The sequence below is a fragment of the Malaclemys terrapin genome, chromosome 23 (assembly GCF_027887155.1).
Source record: "Malaclemys terrapin pileata isolate rMalTer1 chromosome 23, rMalTer1.hap1, whole genome shotgun sequence".
NCBI lineage: Eukaryota > Metazoa > Chordata > Testudines > Emydidae > Malaclemys > Malaclemys terrapin.
The window spans coordinates 13,240,131-13,262,554 of NC_071527.1; the positions used below are offsets into that span (position 1 = coordinate 13,240,131).

Sequence of the window (22,424 nt, forward strand, 5' to 3'; positions counted from 1 at the left end):
GCAACGTGCTTGCAACCCCTTCCAGCTTGGGGTCAGCTGGAAATTTTATAAGCCTGCTCTCCTCTCGATTATCCAAGTCAAATACTGATAGTATCACCCCCAGGACTGACCCTGCAGGATCCCACGAACGATGCCCTCCCAGTTGAACAGCAAACCATTGATGACTACTCTTTGAGGTACTGTCTTTCAGTCAGTTGTGCGCCCGAGTCACAGTAAGTTCAGCTAGATGACATTTCCCGTTTTTGTATGAGACTGTCCTGTGGGACAGCGTCAAAAGACTGACTAAAATCAAGACACATCACATCGACAGCTTCCCCTTTATCCTCTAGACTAGAGGTGGGCAAACTACAGCCCGCGGGCCACATCTGGCTTGCGGAACTATCCTACCTGGCCCTTGAGCTCCCAGCTGGGAAGGCTAGCCCCGGTCTGTCCCCTGCTGTCCCCTCTCCCGCACAGCCTCAGCTCGCCGTGCCGCCAGCGCTCTGGGTGGCGGGGCTGTGAGCTCCTGCCAGGCTACGCAGCTGTGTGAGCCACCGGGTGTAGTGTATTAAATTGCTCCCCGTAGGAATGTGCTACTTACGGAGCACCAGGACTTGCAGCAGGAAGTAGTACACTGTAAGTAGCACATTCCTACAGGGAGCAATTTAATACACTACACGCCGGTAGGGAACGCTATATCTCCACAGACAGCCTGGCCCCCGCCCCCTATCCACTCCCTCCCACTTCCCGCTCCCTAACCGCCACCCCGGGACCCCACCTCCTATCCAACCCCCCACGCTCCCTGTCCCCTGACTGCCCCGACCCCTATTCACACCCCCGCCCCCTGACAGGCCCCACACCGATCCAACTGCCCCTGTTCCCTGTCCCCAACTGCTCCCTGGGACTTCCTGCCCCTTATCCAGCCCCCCCACTCCTCACCCCCTTACCATGCCGCTCAGAGCACCAGAACTGGCAGCCGTAAGTAGCACGCCGTAAGTAGCACATTCCTACGGGGAGCAATTTAATATTCTGCACCCAGCACTCCATACAGTTTCGGAACCCCGATGAGGCCCTCCGGCCCAAAAGTTTGCCCACCCCTGCTCTAGGCCACCAATCCTGTCAAACCACCATGTTAACCATTAGATGGTGCCCTTCCCACAGAGCAGCTACAGAGCCACACTTGGCCTGGTGCCATCATTCTCTTTATTGTTGGGGGAAACCCTGTGGGTGGAGTGCATGTGCTTGGAGAGAGAGAGAGGGAACCGCTCTGTTAACATCCCCATTAACCGCGGACCACCCCCCCCGCATGACCACGCCACCTCACACTACGGCAATGGAGAGCTTGGCACCTGGGGCTGGGAGCAGCAGCACGCATGGCCCTGCCTGTGCCCTTTGAACATGCAGGCCCTCCCTAGGCTCCTAGGTGTGGCAGCGACTGGAGCCCAGCAGGGCAGTGGCGGTGCAATGGCAGCTCCTGGTGCTGGCTATGGGACTGGAGAGCATGGCGGGGACAGGCCTTGCCCAAAGCTCCTCAGGCTGGTCAGCCAGGGAGCTGCCCTGGTAGCGCATCGTAGGGCGTTGGGGGAATCACAGCCCTGGTGGATCTGGAGTGACTCCTGCCAGCTTTCCCTCAACCAAGGCTCCCAGCAGGGCTCAGCAGCTCCACTTCGTCCAAAGATTAGGCCTAGGCCAGGCTCCTGCCCCAGAGAGAGTCATCAGCCAACGGCCCTGGCTTGCAGAGCTGGGCAACAAGCCCCCCCACCCCCACCCCTCAGTGTCAAGCCCCTCAGAAATCCAGCCCCAGTGCCCATCCCTAGGCTGCCCAGTTGGAAAGCAAGACCCCCTGCTGTCACCAGAACCAGATCCCTGCAGCTGCTCTCACTACTGGCAGGAGCTTGCCAAAGCACAATGCCCATCTCCCACAGAAGCAGGCACCTGCCCAGTGCTGAACTGAGAGAAGCTTCCTTGTCCCTGCTGCCCTGAGGCTCTCTTCAGGTTGATCCCTACTGGCCAGTGTCCTGGCACTGGTTACCTGTTGAGGGGCTTGGGTTAGGACCCCAGTCCCTGGTAGGCGTGGCTGTGTCAGTCTGCAGCAGCTCTGGGGCCAGAACGAGGAGGATGATCAACTAAACGCCGAAGGGAGTACTGTGCAGGTGTCTGTAGGGGGCCCAAGGCAGGCTGCCGCACCCTGGCGTGGGCAGGGAGCACTGCCGGGCCTGGTCCCAGCCCTACACGGAGATGGAGCCCTCCCGGAAGCTGGTTCTGCCGATCAGGGCGTTGATCAGGGTGGGGTGTCCCTCCCTGCAGGCCTCCTGCGCCGCCTGGATGATGTTGTCCATGCAGCCGTCATCCTGGCGGCTGAGTAGGAAACCTTTCCCTCCCAAGCCTTCCGCCACCAGGTGGTAATCTGCACAGGGAGGAGACCGGCTGTTAGCAAAGCTGCTGCAGCGGGGCCTGGGCACGGCAGTGACAGCCCACATAGGCCACTAAGTAGGCAGAGCTGGTTCCAGGAGGGTGGCCGCAATGGGCACACCAGATGTGAGTGGCAGGCAGAAGGGAGGGATGGAAGGCATGCTGGGGTCTGCAACTTCCAGGAATGCAGTGGAGAACACTGGCAGGGAAGGCTGGGAGGGAATCCCCCAGATCGGGGGGTCCAACTGCAGAAGGAAGGGGCCATTCAAAGTTCCCTTCCCCCGGGGAGCCCTGCTTGGGTGGGCAGAGCAGGCATCAGTGCTGGGCTATGAACCCAGAGGTGTGATGGGACTTGCACCAATTTTGGGAACCTCCCGCTTTCCGTCCCTCGATGGGAGTGGCCTGCAGGAAGCAGCACACAATGGCAGCACGATCCGGAGGCATGCTGCTGCCATCACTGCGCAGCGTCTTGGAGTAATGTCCCCAGGGCAGCCGGCTAATGGGGACCAAGACTCACCCACATAGGCCAGGCCGCAGGCCACGTTGCTGCCCAGCAAGGGGACCTGCTCACGGGAGATCTGACTCCAGCAGGCGTCGTTCCCCACCAGCGCGATGACGGGCGTCTGAAAAAGCAAGGAAAGTGCTGCTCCCCAGGCACCAGAAGGGAGGGGCGAGGTCCCGTGCCCCACCCCCTCCACCCTCAGTGCCCTGTCCTCTCTACCCTAGGGCCCTGCCCTGCCCCCTCCCACTACATTGAGTCCATGCCAGCTCCTGTTGCCTTGGAAAAGGAACTGCAATGAAGGGGAGGCTGTGAAGGGGCCTGGTCACAGGTGCTGCCTGGACTAACTACAGGACCCCAAAACCATTTGCAGTGTCTCCAGGGCTGTGGCCACTCCCACATGTGCAGGGCCCCTTTAGTCCTCACTTTGTGTGTGAATTTGGGGCAATGTGGGGTAGCTGGGCCTGGTCCCCAAGGGGTCCCTGCCTGCAGCGACCCCATTGGTGCTGGGTAACTGGGCCTGGCCCCCAGGGGTCGCTGCAAGCAGGGACTCCATGGGCCCGGGGTAGCGGAGCCTGGCTCCCAGAGATCATTGCAAGCAGGGACCCCATTGGCGCGGGGTAGCTGAGCCCAGCCCCCCTGGGTCCCCATTGGCACGGGGTCAGGGGGAGGTTACCTTGTGACGGACGAAGGTGTCAAACTCCATGATGCTGTAGCCGAGGGAGCCGTCTCCGTAGAGGATCCAGACCTGAGGGCGGGGGAGGGAAGTGAGGTTCCCCTGGCAGAGCCCTTGGAGGGGTGAACACTTCCCCCCACATTAACTGGCGCAGCAGGTGTGAGTGCTGGCGCCTGCCTCCCAAAGGGCTGGGTGTTAGTGTGGGCAGGCAGGCAGTGTCGGGGGCCCCAGCGGCTCAGAGAGAGGCCTCTGGAAGTAAGCAGGCAAAGTGAGGAAAGCAGGAGGGAAGCAGGGAGCCTGGGGCCAGGAGAGCCAACGGAGGATTCAGGAGACAGACCAGAAAGCCTGGGAATGTGGCATCCCCTATACCAGGGACCCTCACCAGAGCCTTGGGATACCCTGCCCCCATGGCAAGCCTGGTTAAAGCCCCCATCAGGGTGAGGGGGTCACTTGCCCTGCCCATGGCACCTGTTAGAGCCCCCCCGGCAGGCCATGGGGGCACCCCATTAGAGCCCTCCTCTGGCTGGCTGGTTACTGACCTCAGAATCCGGCCGGCAGAGTTTGGCGCCGAGAGCAAATCCTCCTCCGACACCTAGTGTCCCGAAAGCTCCTGGGGAGAGAGGACAATGCAGAGGGGATGCCTGACCCCGCCCAGGCACGCCAGGGAAAGCAGGGGATGAAACCAACCCCTGTTCCTTCCTGAACCCAGCCCTCACCGAGCAGAGGGGCTGCTGAGTGGCTCAGTGTCTCCCCACCTGCTCCCATGGGCTCCCGTCACCAGCGGGGAAAAACGGGGTCAGCTCAGGGCAGCCTCAGGCTTTGCCCTCCAGTGAGGCTGCCCGACTGCCCCCTCAGGCATTGTCCTTCTTGGCCCAGGGCAGCAGGCTGCCAGGGGCATAGGTCCCACATCCATGGGGCAGGAGACTACCAGCCCCAGCTCAGAGCTGTGGGAGTGGGGCCCTGGGCTCAGCTGCACTGCAGAAGCCTTGCAAGGGATCTGCCACCGTCAGCCCCCATGACAGATGGTGAGCAGTGCCAGCTCCAGAGACCCCCCATTACCCGGGTCCAGCCAGAGCAGGGGCCCCCAGGGCCGCACGATATAGGCAGCGCTCCCCACGAAGTCGCCCCCATCCAACACCAGCAGGCTGTTCTCGGGCAGCAAGTTGTCCACGTGGTGTAGGAGCTTGAGTGGGTTCAGGTGCTGCTCTGTGGGCTCTTCTGACTTCTCTCTGTGCACATAGGAGGGCAGTCACTGGCATGCCCAGGAGCCCGGCCAGCCCCTCACAGCATGACCAGGACAGCGAGCGCCTGGGAGTGCCCAAGCTCTGGGAGTACACACAGGTTCAGCTCCCAGATAAACCCATTCACCACACTTCTGCTGTCCAGCACAGGGCTGAGCCTCCAGACCCTCGCTGGATGACACTGCCCCCTGCCGACCAGTACAGGGCTCAGCCCTACAGCCTCTCCCTGGGCGACACTGCCCCCTGCTGCCCGGCACAGGCCTGAGCCCTACGGCCCCTCCCTGGGCGACACTGCTCCCTGCTGCCTGGCACAGGCCTGAGCCCTATGGCCCCTCCCTGGGCGACACTCCCCCCTGCTGCCTGGCACAGGTCTGAGCCCTACGGCCCCTCCCTGGGCGACACTGCTCCCTGCTGCCCGGCACAGGCCTGATCCCTACAGTCCCTCCCTGGGTGACACTGCCCCCTGCTGCCCGGCACAGGCCTGATCCCTACAGTCCCTCCCTGGGCGACACTGCCCCCTGCTGCCCGGCACAGGCCTGAGCCCTATGGCCCCTCCCTGGGCGACACTCCCCCCTGCTGCCTGGCACAGGTCTGAGCCCTACGGCCCCTCCCTGGGTGACACTGCCCCCTGCTGCCCGGCACAGGCCTGATCCCTACAGTCCCTCCCTGGGTGACACTGCCCCCTGCTGCCCGGCACAGGCCTGATCCCTACAGTCCCTCCCTGGGCGACACTGCCCCCTGCCAACCAGTACAGGCCTGAGCCTTACGGCCCCTCCCTGGGCGACACTGCCCCCTACTGCCCAGCACAGGACTGATCCCTACAGTCCCTCCCTGGATGACACTGCCCCGTGCTGAGCCTATGGCCCCTCCCTGTGTGACACTGCCCCCTGCTGCCCAGCACAGGGCTGAGCTATGGCCCCTCCTGGGGTGGCACTATGGGGACAATGCCACCCTATCAGCTCTACACCTACCGGTTTGCTTTCTCCTTCCTTTGGTCGCCATCTTTCAGACTTGCTGCCCAGTCCTGAGGTGGTGAGTAACTCTTGAGGCCTTGGGAAAGGCTCAGGAGGAAGGAGCCAGCATCTCCTGCGGAGAGAGTGGGCAGCATGAGATTTTGACAGGCCAACCTGAGCAGGAGCTGGTCCCATGGGCTCCGAGCAACACCAGTATTGGAGCAGAGCCAGCGTGAGGAGGCACAGCTGAAGAGCTTGGTTACGTGCCCCAGCCAACGTGATATGGCTGTGAAAAAATGCGGTCTTGGGATGCATCAAGTGAGGTATTTCCAGTAGAGATACGGAGGTGTGAGTACCGTTATACAAGGCACTGGTGACACCTCATCTGGAATATTGTGTGCAGTTCTGGTCTCCCATGTTTAAGAAGGATGAAATCAAACTGGAACAGGTTCAGAGAAGGGCTACCAGGATGATCCGAGGAATGGAAAACCTGACATATGAAAGGAGACTCAAAGAGCTTGGCTTGTTTCGCCTAACCAAAAGAAGGCTGAGGGGATTGCTCTCTAGATAAATATATCAGAGGAATAAACACCAGGGAGGGAGAGGAATTATTTAAGCTCAGTACCAATGTGGACACAAGAACAAATGGATATAAACTGGCCATCAGGGAGTTTAGACTTGAAATTAGATGAAGGTTTCTAACCATCAGAGGAGTGAAGTTCGGGAACAGCCTTCCAAGGGGAGTAGTGGGGGCAAAAGACATATCTGGCTTCAAGACTAAGTTTGATAAGTTTATGGAGGGGATGGTATGATGGGATAGCCTAATTTTGGTAATTAATTGGTCTTTGACTACTAGTGGTAAATATGCCCAGTGGCCTGTGATGGGATGTTAGATGGGGTGGGATCTGAGTTACTACAGAGAATTCTTCCCTGCGTGTCTGGCTGGTGAGTCTTGCCCACATGCTCAGGGTTTAGCTGATCCCCATATTTGGGGTCGGGAAGGAATTTTCTTCCAGGGTAGATTGGCAGAAGTCCTGGGGTTTTTTTGCCTTCCTCTGCAGCGTGGGGCACAGGTCACTTGCTGGAAGATTCTCTGCATCTTGAAATCTTTAAACCATGATCTGAGGACTTCAATGGGCTCAGACACAGGTTTGATACAGGAGTGGGTGGGTAAGATTCTGTGGCCTGCATTGTGCAGGAGGTCAGACTAGATCAGGGGTAGGCAACCTATGGCACGCGTGCCAAAGGTGGCATGCGACCTGATTTTCGGTGGCACTCACACTGCCCGGGTCCTGACCACCGGTCCGGGGGCCTCTGCATTTTAATTTAATTTTAAATGAAGCTTCTTAAACATTTTAAAAACCTTATTTACTTGACATACAACAATAGTTTAGTTATATATTATAGACTTATAGAAAGAGACCTTCTAAAAACTTTAAACTGTATTACTGGCACGCGAAACCTTAAATGAGAGTGAATAAATGAAGACTCAGCACACCACTTCTGAAAGGTGGCCGACCCCTGGACTAGATGATCATAATGGTCCCTTCTGACCTTAAAATCTATGATTCTATTGCCAACAGCATGGTGGGCAGGCTCAGCAGACAGGTGGGTGCTGGGAGGAGCGGGGCAGGGTGTGGCTGTAGCATGCACCTACCTTCCAGCGTGGGTCTGCTGCCCATATGAACCACGTACTCAGCGGGGTCTGTTCCCGTCAGCTCTAGTGGTGATTCTGTCATTCCATCTCCTGTGCCTGCTCTGCTCTCAGCAGGAGGGGGGCAGGCTGCTCCCCGAGCCTGGGCAGCAGTCTAGGCACTCGCTGAGACATGGCATGGGCAGGAGCAGGGGAAGGCAGAATGGGAGCGGATTCTGAGGCAGAGCGCCGAGCGCCCGCCTGCCCCTCACCTTGGATGGCCACGCGGGGCTTCCAGAAGACGTCCGAATTGCGCAGCATCAGGGCACGGTCCCGGTTGATGGCAATGACTGTACTGCGCCGGCTCAGCACGCGGCCATAGGACAAACGGAAATCACACACTGTGCCTGCCGGGGGCAACACGGGTGTGAGGGTTAGGTCAGCTCCCCCCCCCCCCCCCCCGGAAACCCTCCCCAGCCCCATAATGCCTCGAGCATAACCCCTCCCTCCCATTGCCCATCCCATCACACCCAACATCAGGCTCCTGCACCCCACCCCACAACCCCCCAGCATTACCCCCCAACTGCCACTGCCCAGCCCCACCAGACCCCAACATGAGGCACCCCCTATGCACAACTCCCCAGCATTACCCCCCCATTGCCCAACCCCTCCAAACCCCCACATGAGGCCCTCCCCCCACACAACGCCACTGCTCAGCACTACCACACCCAACATCAGGCTCCCCCACCCCACAACCCCTCAAGCATTACCCACCCCCCACTACTGCCGAGCCACAACACACCCATCAAGCTCCCCCACCCCACACCCCCCAGCCCCATAACCCCTTGAGCATTATCTCCCCGCCACTGCCCAACCCCACAACCCCGAGCATTACCCCCCCAACTGCCACTGCCCAGCCCCACCAAACCTCCACAAAAGGCTCCTCCACCCCACAACTCCCCAGCCCCACAACACTTTGAGCATTACCCCATGCCACTGATAACCCTCAGCCCCACAACACCCCATCTCTAACCCCCAGCCCTGCCCCACAACCCGCTCCACTGACGTGCCATCCCAGCTCCCTGTCACTCCCAAGTCCAGTGGCCCCAAGGTGCGACACCCTCCAGGCCAGTTCCCATGCTGCCTTCCACAGACCTGCCAGAATGACCAGGTCAGCCTCCTTCAGCACCTCTCGGCGGTTTTGGCGGATATGTAGTGGGCTGTTCCTTCCCAGCATGCCCCGGGCCATCCCACCCAGGAAGCAAGGGATGCCGAGGGCCTCCAGGGCTTCCCTGCAGGGCACAGGGAAGGGTTAGCTCTCAGCAGCTGAGTCATCTCATGGCAAAGGGATACTTCACACTACTATGAACATGGGCGCTACCAGCGCAGCCCCCATCTGCGTGTGCACTCAGACAGCTGAGCAAGTGGAAGTGCGTGAGAGGAGGGCGTGCACGGCAGGGTGCAGTAGCGCGCCTGAGGAGGAAATGCATGGCAGTGGAGGGCACGCATGGCAGGGTGCATCAGTGCATGAGGAGGGTGCATGGCAGCCAATGAGCAAGGTATTGTGAGTGTGTGAGAACACGAACGTGTGAGAGTGCAGGGAGCACGCGTGGCCGGCGGACACGCCACATGCTTGTTTCTTGGAGGGGAAGACACATTTTTGGTTAATTAAAGGACAGCCCCTGGAAACCAGAGGAAGCAGGTGCCAAAGATGGCTCTGCCAGTGAGCCTTAGCCTTGCCGTGCAGACCCTGTGCCATCCGGCTCTGCTGGTGCCCCTCAATCCCAACCTGCAGCTCCCTACTATTCCAGCTCTGCTGATGTCCCTCTGTCCGGTCTGACAGCCTCGGGTCTCTTTCGGTCAGGCCAGGACAGACAGTGGCTCTCACTCTGTGTGCACATGGCCACTGGGGGAAGCCACAGCCACCAGCCTGCAGATGGGCAGAGCTGAAAAAGCTGGGTAAAAGCCCCGAGGGCTGGCCAGCAGCGCCCCCCGTCCCCACAGAACCGGGGGCAGGGCAGAGAGAGGACTCTGAATGGAGCCGACTCTTCACCTGAGCTTCTCCACAGGCGTCGGGGGCAGGGTCACCTGGCTGCCCAGGAGCATAACAGGCTTCTTGGCACGGCTGACCAGCTCCACACACTGCTGCACCTGCACGCAAATGGGAAGCGCCGTCAGAGCCTGGCAAGGCCAGGGGTCAGTGCAAAGGCTAGGCAGAGCCTGGAAGGGCCAGCAGTCACTGGGGTCAGTGCAGTTGTTGGGCGCACCCTGGCCAGACCAGGAGTTATTGGGGTCAATGTAGCAGCTGGGCGGAGCCTGGCAGGGTTGGGCGGGGCCAGGTGGTCAGCGGGGTCAATGTCAGTGGCTGAGCAGCTGTCACATGGCCCCTGGAGGTGCTCCTGGGCAGAGTTTAGCCAGTGGCATAAGGATGAGGAAGGAACTGGCAGGGAAGCTACAAGTGGGGATCTAGCAGGAACCACAGAGGGGTGAGGCAGGGGAGGACAGGAAAGAGGCTGTGCCCAGCTCTGAGGACAGATAGCGCCAGCACCAAGGGAGGTGGCAGGCAGAGAGAGGTGAAGGGCTGGCAGAAGGGGCTGGCACCAAAAGGTTGTAGGGTGACAAGGACCCCAGGGACCCCCTGCCCTGCCACAGTGCAGCAATGCTCCTCCTCGCCTCCCTTCTCCTTCTCAGGGCAGGGTCCAACAGAGGACAGGCTTGTTGTGCGGGGGAGGGCAGTGTGCTAATGAGGAGCTCTGGGGGGAAGCTCCCAGTCGGGCGGGGAGGAGATGTGCGCCCTGAAGGGAGGGAGCACCAGGCCCCAGGGGCTCTCACCTGCTCTGCTGTGGCCTGTGGCACCTCCACAGGAAGGGGGGAAAAGTCCCTTGTCTCCCAGGCCCCTGCATACAGGTTTCTGAGGTGGTTGCCCAGGTACCTGCAGGCGAGGTGGAGGGACAGTTGTTAGCTCCCAGCTCAGCGCTGCCCTTGGCAGGACAGGGCTGTACTCACCAGTTGATGACTCCACCCAGCAGCCCTCTAGGGGTCTCTTTGAAGCCCAGCTCCTTCTCCACCAAGTAGTATGGGTAGAGCACATCAATCGGGAACTCCACAAACACAGGGCCTGTAGCACAAAAAGCGATCGTCAGCCAGCCATGGCCCCACAGGGCATGGGCAACCCAGGTACCATCCCTACCCTGCAGGGCATGGGCAACAGAGGCTCCCACCCTGTCCAATGCCAACGCCCCAAATTATCACCCCGCAGGACATAGGCAAACCAGGATCCAGCCCCGCCCAACACTGACATCCCAAATTGTCACCCCACAGGGCATGGGCAACCCTGCCCCTGCCCAATGCTGAAGCCTCACAGAACTTGGGCCCTGCCCAATGCCCCACACCATCGCCCAGCAGGGTCAGGGCAGCCCAGACACAAGCTATTCCAATACAGAGGAAAGATACAAAGAGCCACAGGAGAGGGATCAGGGAAGAGCCCCGCGAATGATTAAAGGTTTGGAAAACATGCCTTATAGTGATAGACAAAAGGAGCTGAATTTAATTAGCTTAACAAAAAGAAGGTTAAAGGCTGACTTGATTGCAGTTCTTAAGTACCTACTGAGGAACAAAAAAATTGATACTGGTCTCTTCTGTCTAGCAGAGAAACGTATAAAACGATCGAAAGGCTGGAAGTTGGAGCTAGACAAATTCAGACTAGAAATAAGGTGCAATTTTTTATCAGTGAGAGTCATTATCCACTGGAACAATTTACCAAGGGTGGCTTCTCCATCACTGTCAGTTTTACAATCAAAATGGGAAGTATTTCTGAGAGAAGTGCTCCAGTTCTAACACAACTACTGGACTGGGAGCAGGAATTGTTTCAGTGACGTTCTCTGGCCTGTGCCATGCAGGGATCAGATGGGATGATTACAATGGTCCCTTCTGTGAATATATGCAGGGCAAGGTAACTCACAGTGTGGACAGGGAGCTGTGCAGCCTGGAAAGCCCCAGTCAGGAGGCAGAGAGAAGTGGGTCTCCGCCCCAGAGAGGTGATGGCTGGGAAGCCCAGAGTGGGCGCCCTTGCTGGACCACAGAGGGGGAAATATAGGTTCAGTTGCCCTGACCTGTGATAAACCCCACTGCAGCCCAGGTGCTCCCCAGCAGCAGTCACACTGCCCCACCTCTCCTGGGGCTCACACCCGCAGTGGAACATGGATTGAGTTTCATGGGGAGGTATCGAGTTCAGGACTCTGTGAACTGGGATGGGGACCCTGGCAGGGGGCTAGGGCAGATGTTCCTGGGAGCCAGCAGTGCTATCGGAAAACGGGGCTGGGACCTGAGAAAACAGGGCTAGGAAAAGAGTGAGGGGGGATTTGATAGCAGCCTTCAACTACCTGAAAGGGGGTTCCAAAGAGGATGGATCTAGACTGTTCTCAGTGGTGGCAGATGACAGAACGAGAAGCAGTTGTCTCAAGTTGCAATGAGAGAGGTCTAGGTTGGATATTAGGAACCACTATTTCATTAGGAGGGTGGTGAAGCACTGGAATGGGTTACCTAGGGAGGTGGTGGAGTCTCCTTCCTTAGAGGTTTTTAAGGCCCGGCTTGACAAAGCCTTGGCTGGGATGATTTAGTTCAGGGGTCTCAAACATGTGCCCCGCCAGCTCCTCACGCCCCCGCCGAGTTTACCTAGAGCGGCTCTGGCCCGGCGCGCACTGGGAAGCGTCCGGAACCTGGGGGAGGGAGGGAGGGCACAGGGTCCCTCCAGGTACCTCTCCCGAAGCTCCCATTGGCCACGGTTCCCAGTTCCCGGACAATGGAAGCTGCGGGGGGCGGCACCTGGAAGCAAGGACAACACACAGACCCCTGTGGCCCCCCCCCCAGGTTCCGGCCGCTTCCTGGAGCGGTGTGGGACAGGACAGGCAGGCAGGGAGCCTGCCCTCTCCCCGGTGTGCACCGGGCCAAAGCCCACCCCCTGAACCCCTCCTGCAGCCGAACCCCCTGCCCTGAGCCCCCTGCCGCACCCTAACCCCCTGCCCATAACCCCTGCCACACCCCGCACCCCAACTCCCTGCCCTGAGCCCCCGCCACACCCCTCTTGCACCCCCTGGGGGCAGGGAGGGGGCGGAGTTGGGGTGGGGATTTCGGGGAATGGGTTGGAATGGAGGCAGGAAAGGGGTGGGAAGAGGCGGGGCAGGGGCGGAGCCTCATGGAAGGGGTGGAGTAGGGGTGAGGCCACGGCGGCGGGGTGGGGTGTCAGTGATGTGGCCCTTGGGCCAATGTGCTAGTCCTCATGTGGTCCTCGTAGTCATTTGAGTTTGAGACTGATTTAGTTTGTGTTGGTCCTGCTTTGAGCACAGGGCTGGACTAGATGACCTCCTGAGGTCTCTTTCAACCCTGATATTCTATGACCTACATTCAAGAGTTTGATCTGACAGCAGGAGTGAGAGTTGTGGGACGGGTCTAGTGAGACCTGGGTAGGAAAACCTCCCAGCCCATTAATCCTTTGCTGCATAGGAGGATAAGCCCCAGGAGAAAGGCTTTTACCTGGGGTGCCGGACTGTGCTGCCGCCATGGCCCTTCGCAGTGTGGGGACGATGTCCCGCACAGTCCTCACTGACGCACAGAACTTGCAGAGTGGCTTGAAGAGGCACAGCTGGTCAATGTCCTGGAGAGCACCCCGGCCCTGCGCAGATAGACAGACCTGCAGCCCATGCTCCGATGGCCCTGTAAAACCCACTGCCTGAGGATGCCCCCAGCCAGGCTGCTTCCTCCCCAGTGACCAGGCACAGTGGGTGATAGGGCCGTGCCCCTCTGAGTGTCTGTCTCGCAATGGGGCAGCAGAGATCATTGGGCTGGGAGGGATGAGACCTCACAACCAACAGGGACGTGGTATTGACCCTGGGTAGAGGTGAGGAATGCAAGTGGGGCTGGCTGTCCCTCTTCCCCAGCAGCGTGGTCTGTCAGACTACTCCAGCTCCGCACACCGGTGCCAATTTAGCCCTTCTGCTTGGACAGCTCCAGCTGCTTGAGACTGGGGCAGGAATGGTTTTCCTGTGGTGTGGCAGCACTGGGCACCCGCCTGCCACGACATGGCAGCAACCTCTGCTATCGGCAGCACCACAGACTCACCTTCTGCAGCGTGGCAGCTGCCCCGCCAATCAGCAGCACTGGGGATTCGGCCATCTGGGCATTCTTTACAGCCGTCACGGTGTTGGTTACCCCAGGTCCTGCTGTTACCGCGGCAACTCCGACTGTCCCTACAATGCAGAGCAGCCAGCCCACAGAAGGGCAGATGTGAACAACTGCATCCTTACCACAGGTGGGCAGGCCAGGCAGCGGGGGGACAGGGGACAGTTTAGGGCAGACGGCTGGAAGCCACATTGCATGCACCAGCAAGCCTGTGCATTGTTCCCCAAGCCAGAACAAGAACTCAGGCAATGATCTGCCCATTGCAGGGGTGAGCTGGTCACTGCCCCGCTGCCCATAGCCATGCCCTGCCCATTGCAGGGATGAGCTGGTCACTGCCCCGCTGCCCATAGCCATGCCCTGCCCATTGCAGGGGTGAGCTGGTCACTGCCCCGCTGCCCATAGCCATGCCCCTGCCTACTGTAGTATGGCAGACACAGTCTTAGGAGGAAGGTCCCACAGTGAGTCCCACTGCACCCAGCTGAGGACAGAACATGGAGTCAGTCAGTCTACGTCCCCAGCTCCCTTTTCCCCCTGTGCCTCCCCGTAGTGAGGCGGATTGACTGCCCACAGACCCAGAGAGGGAGGAGCCTCTCATTGAACCCTGGTGGGCGGAGCCACACCACGCGCAACCCTCCGGCCAGAAGTTAGTGGGCGGGACCAGAGGGGGGAGGTGCCACTCCCCCCACCAGACCGCACTCCCACATGGGGGCTGGCCTGTCACAGCATGTTCCTGCCAGCAGAGGCTGACAGGTGAGCTGGGCACAGATAAACTGGGTGTGGGCAGGGCAGAGCCCATGCCTCTGGGAGACATGGCTCTGCTGAGGACCTGCCTGCAGGGGGCACCCCAGGCAATGTCCTTGTGCTGGGGGAGCCCCCCACCCAGACCCTGGGCTGGTCTCCGTGTGTGGTGTGTACCTGAGAGCCTGGCGACTGCATCGGCAGCAAACACAGCTGTGGCCTCGTGTCTTGTGTCCACCACGCGGATGCCCAGCTTCTCGCTGGCCACCAGGATGGGCGAGATGTGGCCTCCTACCAGCGTGAACAAGTAACGCACCCCATGGGCCTTCAGGACCTCTGCAACAAGCTCCCCACCGTGCCGGGTACTCTTCGGCTCTGCCTGAGAAGGATAGGGACCATCAGAGCCCTGGCCCATCGGCACAGAACGCGCGGGCGAGGCAGGATACAGACCAGCAGAGGTCAGCCTAGCAGAGCACCAGCCTGGCAGGGCAGGGCAAGGGGGCCGGGTCAGGACGCAGACAGGCCGAGCGCTGGCCCGGCAGAGCAGGAGGTGGAGGCCGGGTCAGGATGCAGACTGGCAGGGCATGACGGAGAGCACCTGGCACGCAGAGCAGGGCACTGGGCCTGGATCAGGACGCCGATTGGCAGAATATCGGCCCACCAGGGCAGGACGCAGACCAGCAGAGCACCGGTCTGGCACAGCAGGAGGTGGGGTCAGAAGCAGACCAACAGAGTGCCAGCCTGGCGGGGCGGTGTCTGGATGGCTCCCCATGGACGCTGTGAGGAGACATTGTGCAGGGCAGGGATGGTGCTAATGGCCAGAGGCGTGCAGCTCCAGCACACACTGGGACCCAGGGATAACCAGCTAGTGACCTGGTTGGCTCTGAACATGCTGTGTGCCCATCCCCCACCTGATTAGGAACCCTGGCAGCTCGTGGTGAGTTGTCATGCAAGGAGTCTAGGTTGGCACGTGGCCTGTATCCAATCCGGCACCATGTGACTCTGCAGGGCAGATGGGATCCCCGGACATGCCCGTGTAAGCAGTCTGGCTGGCTCCTCCTTCCAGCCAGCTCTATGGGCAGTAGGGTACCCCAGAGAGCTCCTGGGGCAGCTCAGAGTGCCCGGAGCACGTGTAGACATGTCCTGATTAAGAGAGGATTGAACAGTAGCCTGGACTTCCCCAGAATGCACTGCCACAAGGCATGGGGATGCTGCTGCATGGACATGCCCCAGCTGTGTTTGCAGGGACCAGTGAGGTAAGAGCATCCTAGGTCCCTATTGTGTGGGCAGCGTGTGATGCTTCCTAGGGCTCTTCTCACAGGTAGGGCCTTAGCAAATTCTCTGCCATGAAAAACGCATCACAGAGGGTGAAATATGATCTCCCCCATGAAATCTGGCACCCAGCTGGGGACTCCTTGGGATTGAGACTTCCTCTTCCCCTGCAGGGGTTGCTCCCCGGGCCGCTCAGACCCACCGCTGGGATCTCCCCTGGTTGCAGGAAGTTCCACGGCTCCAGCTGTCACATCCTTGCGCTGGGGTGGGAGACTACTGGAAAACCAAACCTATGGTAATCCACCCGCCATACCTTTTGACCCTCACTTCTGCACTGCTGCTGCTGGCAGCAGCGTTGGCTTTAGAGTTCGATGCCCAGCCAGCTGCGTTCCGCTCTGGCTGCCGAGCTCTGAAGGCAGTGCCTCTGCCGGCAGCAGGGCAGAAGTAAGGGTGGCGATGCCATGACCCCCCACCCCACACACAACAGCCTGGTGATCCGTCTTTTGGGTCAGGACCCTGATGGTTACAACACAGTGAAATTAGATGTAAACTTCTGAAAATATGAAATTGACTAATTTTAAAAACCCCTGGCCGTGAAATTAACCAAAATGGACCGTGAATTTGGTAGGGCCCTCCTCGAGGGACTTGAACGCAGAGAAACCCTTTGATATCCCTCTCCCCTGGGAGGTAACCAGTGCAGGTGCCGGGTCCCCTGAGAACCAGCATGCGAATATGGGACCTCCCGAGCACAAACACCCCCGGGACAGGGAGACTTTTCCACCAAACCCACAGGAACTCCCACCACCTTAGCTATGGAATCAGGAGAGCAGCACAGGGCCCTGGGCATTCCTGCGGGGCAGCCCCACCATGTGCACTTCTGCACTTAGCAGCCTCACCAGCACATAGTCCTGGGTAGCCACCAGTGCAGTGAATCTGTCCCGGGATTTCAGTGCAGATGCTACCCAAGCTTCCCTCATGCACCTGCATTCCTTGCCATCCTTTCTAAGCCTTGTATGACAGGAGTCTATGTGAAAGGGGGAGCTGTCTTAGCTTTACCTTATGCCAGAGCTGGTAGATCAGCCCCAGTCTGTGAGCTGCCCCAAGCAGAGCTGTCCCCAGTGTCCCCAGCAGCACAAGAAGCCAGGCACTGGAGCAGCTGCTGCTGGGTGAGACAGAAGCAGGATCCATGGAGGCAACTTCAGTGGCAGAGTCCCCAACACACACTCCTGTTGCAAAAGGCAAGCACAAAACATAACCAGTCACTCCCAGCCTCTCTTCCACTCCCTGCCCCTGGCCAGAACGGCCAGTTCCTCTTCCCCCATCACCAAAGCAGCTGGCCCCTCTTCCCTCCCACACCAGAGTGGTCAGATCCTCCCCCTGCTGCCAGAGTGGCCAGGCCCTTCCCCACCAGCATCAGTGGCTGGCGAGTTCCTCTTCTGGTACCAACTAAACCCTTCTGCTGCCCCTTGTGCCAGTTTTTTACAGCCGTGCATAACCAAGACGGTGCCATGATGGAGACATCATCTTTCACCACGGTGGGTGTCTAACACTGATGTAAAGTGGGACATGGTGCTGAAACTGGCTCTTACGTCTGCTGTACCAGAGTGCCAGGAAAGTGCCAGATTTGCCAGCAAAGCCCTTAGGCTCTGCAGGCTAGAGACCTGTGGATACAGGGTGTCCCCTTTACTAGGCTGTTCCATGGTGCTCCCAGCTGTAGTGTGCCTCCCAGCCAGACATGAATGCACGTTCCCAAGCCTATGGGAGGAGGCAAGGCACATCATCCCCATATTAAAGATGGGGAATTAAGGCACAGCAGGATGAAATGCCTTGTCCAAGGGCACCCACGGAAACAGTGGCAGAGAACAGTACCCAGAAGTCCTGGATCCCAGACCTGTCCTTTGGCCTAGATCCCCTCCTCCCACACTACAGTTGAAGTGCAGGCAGCATTCGGAAATGCAGGTTCCTGACCTGTAAGGAGTTCTTGGAGATGGACTCTGCACATTCACCCCTTCTGGAATGTGCCAGCTCTACAAGCTGGACTCTTCTCAGAGTGGTGCTCACTGGAGTTCTCTTGTACCTCTACCCCTCACATCACCGGCCCTGACCCTTAAGAGGTGAGACTATAAAAGGAGGGGTTTGGCGTGCTGGTTGGCTCAGTTCCTGCACCACTTCCTCAAGTCTGACTGTAAGTAGGACTCTGAGCAAGAGGGAAGGCGGCCAGGGAGCACGGATGTGCAGGGTCTATCTTGAAGAACCATGGGGAGCAACCTTCATTTGTTCTGCCAGTGGCCTCTACACATACCCACTTCTGGGAGACTGACAAGCAGCGCTCCTCCTGCAGTGGAGTGGGATGCGGAGACCTAGCTAGATAAGAACCGCAGTGCTGCCTCACCAAACTCAGCAGCCAACGTAGCTGTAAAATCTAGCGAAAGCGTAAGCTGAGCACTAGGTGGCAGTTCTGAAGCTCTCCAATACAGAAATATGCATAAGGCAGGCCATGGAAGCAGCCTTCGCCATAGTCAAGTGTGCCCTTGTGGAAGCGGAACACAGGTGTGTTTACAACGCTCCTCATTACAGAGTCTAATCTATTTGGAAAGCCATTGGGATGTGAATGCCTGATTGTTTCTCTTTTCCTGATATGACGGGGCTCTGACGGGTTGGATCACAGAAACCCTCTTGGGAGCGGCCACCCGATGTGCCAAGACTACCTCTTCTCCTGCCTTCCCTGCCAGCTCGGGACCCCAGCACCCTGTCCTGCTGAGCCAGACACTCCCATCTGCTCCAACAAAGATCCAGGGTCTGAATTACTTGCGCCAAAAGCTGCAGGTTTACTTGAAAGCAGCTAACAGAAGTGTTTTTGTCTTTAACACCCAGATGCCCAACTCGCAATGGGGTCTAAACCCAAATAAATCCGTTTTACCCTTTATAAAGCTTATACAGGGTAAACTCATAAATTGTTCGCCCTCTATAACACTGATAGAGAGAGATGCACAGTTGTTTGCTCCCCCAGGTATTAATACATACTCTGAGTTAATTGATAAGTAAAAAGTGATTTTATTAAATACAGAAAGTAGGATTTAAGTGGTTCCAAGTAGTAACAGACTGAACAAAGTCACCAAGCAAAATAAAATAAAACATGCAAATCTATGTCTAATCAAACTGAATACAGATAATCTCACCCTCAGAGATCCTTCAGTAAGTTTTTTCCTCAGACTGGACACCTTCCAGGCCTGGGCACAATTCTTTCCCCTGGTACAGCTCTTGTTCCCGCTCAAGTGGTAGATAGGGGATTCTTCATGATGGCTCCCTTCCCTTTGTTCTGTTCCAGCCCTTTATATATCTTTTGCAAAAGGCGGGAATCCTTTGCCGCTCTCTGGGTTCCCACCCCCTCCTTCTCAATGGAAAGACACCAGGTTAAAGATGGATTCCAGTTCAGGTGACATGATCACATATCACTGAAAGACTTCATTGCCCACTTGCCAGCACACATGTATACAGGAAGACTTACAGGTAAAACACAGCCCTCTGCAGACAATTGTCCTGGTTAATGGGAGTCATCAAGATTCCAAACCACCATTAATGGCCCCCACTTTGCATAATTTCATATTTCTAGTTTCAGATACAAGAGTGGTACATTTATACAAATAGGATGACCACACTCAGTAGATTATAAGCTTTATAATGATACCTTACAAGAGACCTTTTGCATGAAGTATATTTCACTTACATTATATTCACTCATTAGCATATTTTTATAAAATTATATAGACTGCAACGTCACAGGGCACCTGCCCCCCACTGGCCCTGAGAGGGTTAAAACCCGCCTAGGGAGGCTGAGGGGCAAGCAGGCAAAGGAGGGGCTGCAGGGGAAACAGCCAATTAGGGCAGAGGCTGGACCAGCCAATCAGGGCCCAGCCAGCCCATATAAAAAGAAGTTGCAGACCATCCTGAGTGAGTCTGCTGCAGGGAGCCCCAGGGAGAAGATTGGCTTCCGAGAGGGCTCCTGGTGGTTTGCCAGGACTTACAGGCTTGAGGCCCTGGGAAGAGGGCAAAGGAGCTGGAGCCAGAACCAGAGGCGGGAGCAGAAGGAACTGAGGCTGTGGGGAAGTGGCCCAGGGAATAGAGACAGTGAGCTGGAAGGAAAAGCCAGCAGGAAGCTGCTGTTTGCAGGGTCCCAGGGCCTGGAGTAGTGGGCAGGCCTGTCTCCCTCCCTCCCCCACCAGCCACTGAAGGAGCGGCCCGGCTGTGGACTGCCAAGCCGTTGAGAGGAGCGGCTGAACTCTTGTTGGAGGACTCCCCTGAAAGTGGGGGAACTGGATGGTGACATGGCTGGAGGGCTATGCCACGAAGCAGATGCTGAGAGAAAGGAGCCATAACGGGTCTGGAGGTGAAGATGGGAGAGCCACCCCTCCCCCACCCCTGAGGGTGCACCCACTGGGACTGAGCTAATTCCCAAAACCCCCAGCAGAAGGCATCAGTGTGGTGAGTGACCCCCGTGTGACACCCCATAAGAGACAGAGTCTAGGTGAATCCCTATACTCCTCAGACCTATTCTAATAGAAAGCTAAATGACTTCTTAGCATCCAAGGTGAGCAGCTTAGCTGAGGGAGAGCAAGGTCTAGGGGAAAATATTGGCAAGTTTATGGACGGGTTAAGATGGAATTTTGTGTCTAGCTTGGGGAGCAATGCTGGATGTGGCTGGAGGACAGACACTTAATTTTTGTGAATGACCATATAAGGCAACTATGAGAGCCTACAGCTCACTCAGTCTTCATAGTTTCTTAACTGAAAGATGCTCAGAAGAGCACCAGGGGCTGTGTGTCTACAGGGGGAGCTGAGTCAGTACTAGAATGAGGTCCCACATCAGTGTGGGCTCTCTAATCAGAGAGTAGATATTCATTAACCTCTTCAGAAACCTCTTAACTAAATTGTGGCTGAACACAATCCTTTGTCCAACCAATGCATGATGAGCAGCAAGGACTGCGAGATGCTACTAACTGTATGGAGATTTCAAATGGTGCAGGCACTCCAATGCGGATTGAAGAGAAGCTGAATCTGGATTTGTTATTGCTAGTTGCCCACAAGGAGACCCTTTTCCACTTATGATCCCAACACTGTCGAGCTGAATGTTTCCTGGAGTTTAGTGGAACCTTCTGCCCTTCTTGAAGTATGGATTGGATGAATGGACTATAAGGTGGATAGAAAGGTTAGTCCTGGAGCTGGTTTTGTTCAACATCTTCATTAATGATCTGGATGATGGGATGGATTGCACCCTCAGCAAGTTCGTGGATGACACTAAGATGGGGGGAGAGGTAGATGTGCTGGAGGGTAGGGATAGGGTCCAGAGTGACCTAGACAAATTGGAGGATTGGGCCAAGAGAAATCGGATGAGGTTCAACAAGGATCAAAGAATCCCAGGCACTGCTACAGGCTGGGGACCCACTGGCTAAGCAGCAGTTCTGCAGAAAAGGACCTGGGGATTACAGTGGACGAGAAGCTGGATATGAGTCAACAGTGTGTCCTTGCTGCCAAGAAGGCCAATGGCATATTGGGTTGCATTAGTGGAAGCATTGCCAGAAGATCGAGGGAAGTGATTATTCCCCTCTATTCGGCACTGGTGAGGCCACATCTGGAGTACTGCGTCCAGTTTTGGGCCCCCTACTATAGAAAGGATGTGGACAAATTGGAGAGTCCAGTGGAGGGCAACAAAATGATTAGGGGGCTGGGGCACATGATTTACGAGGAGAGGCTGAGGGAACTGGGCTTATTTAGTCTGGAGAAGAGTGAGGGGGGATTTGATAGCAGGCTTCAACTACCTGAAAAGGAGGGGGGGGGGGTGACGCACTCCATATGACTTTATGAAAATATGCTAATGAGTGTGAATATAATGTAACTGGAATATGCTTCATGCAAAAGGTCTCTTGTAAGCGATCATTACAAAACATATAATCCACGGAGTGTGGTCATCCTATTTGTATAAATGTATCATTCTTGTATCTGAAACTAGAAATATGAAATATAACTCTGAGCTCCTATTGTAATTATGCAAAGTGTGGGCCATTAATGGTGGTTTGGAATCTTGATGGCTCCCATCAACTAGGACAATTGGTTGTAAATGGCTCTGTTTACTTGCAAGCCTTCCTGTGAGTCAGGCCAGGAAGGATGAAGGCTTGGGGGTCTCACAGGACATGTGACCATGTCACCTGGTACTGGAATCCATCTTAAACCTGGTGCTTTTCCATTTTGAAGGAGGGGTGGGAACCCAGAGAGATAAATGATTCCCGCCTTGTGCCAAAGCTATATAAAGGGGTGGAACAGAACAAAGGAGGTTCCAGTCATGAGACATCCCCTAGTTATCATCTGAGCTGGAGCTAACAAGAACTGTACCAGGGGAAAGAATTGGGCCCAGTTAGGAAGGTGTCTAGTCTGTGAAAGAAGCTTATTGGAACATCTCTGAGGGTGAGATTTTATCTGTAATCCATTTCTTAATGTATTAGGCTTAGACTTGCTTTTTTTTTTTTAATTTTGCTTGGTAACTTACTTTATTCTGTCTGTTATTACTTGGAACGACTTAAATCATTTTTGTACTTAAAATCACTTTTGCTTATTAATTAACCCAGAGTAAGTAATACCTGGGGGAGCAAAGAGCTGTGCATATCTCTCTATCAGTGTTAGAGGGTGGACAATTTGAGTTTACCCTGTATAAGCTTTATACAGAGTAAAACTGATTCATTTGGGGTTTGGATCCCATTGGGAGCTGGGTGCTGGAGACAGGAGCACTTCTTAAGCTGTTTTCAGTTAAGTCTGCAGCTTTGGGGCACATGATTCAGACCTTGGGTCTGTG

General features: G+C 56.8%; 1 protein-coding gene across 2 annotated transcripts in view; it reads right to left on the reverse strand.

Moving 5' to 3' along the window:
• Window positions 1-1,163: 1,163 nt before the first annotated feature.
• The window catches only part of ILVBL (ilvB acetolactate synthase like), a 31,162-nt gene continuing 9,901 nt past the window's right edge, over window positions 1,164-22,424 (reverse strand). For both annotated transcript variants that reach the window (XM_054012768.1, XM_054012766.1), the window contains 15 exons: window positions 16,637-16,806; window positions 14,486-14,687; window positions 13,511-13,638; window positions 12,926-13,064; window positions 10,400-10,511; window positions 10,226-10,325; window positions 9,447-9,544; window positions 8,549-8,685; window positions 7,666-7,800; window positions 5,779-5,893; window positions 4,626-4,795; window positions 4,106-4,176; window positions 3,567-3,638; window positions 2,909-3,014; window positions 1,164-2,386 (listed from right to left, as the gene is read on the reverse strand). In XM_054012768.1, coding sequence (XP_053868743.1) covers window positions 2,208-2,386; window positions 2,909-3,014; window positions 3,567-3,638; window positions 4,106-4,176; window positions 4,626-4,795; window positions 5,779-5,893; window positions 7,666-7,800; window positions 8,549-8,685; window positions 9,447-9,544; window positions 10,226-10,325; window positions 10,400-10,511; window positions 12,926-13,064; window positions 13,511-13,638; window positions 14,486-14,687; window positions 16,637-16,768 — 1,896 coding nt within the window. In that variant the 5' untranslated portion in view covers window positions 16,769-16,806 and the 3' untranslated portion in view covers window positions 1,164-2,207. The remainder of the gene's footprint in view (window positions 2,387-2,908; window positions 3,015-3,566; window positions 3,639-4,105; window positions 4,177-4,625; window positions 4,796-5,778; window positions 5,894-7,665; window positions 7,801-8,548; window positions 8,686-9,446; window positions 9,545-10,225; window positions 10,326-10,399; window positions 10,512-12,925; window positions 13,065-13,510; window positions 13,639-14,485; window positions 14,688-16,636; window positions 16,807-22,424) is intronic.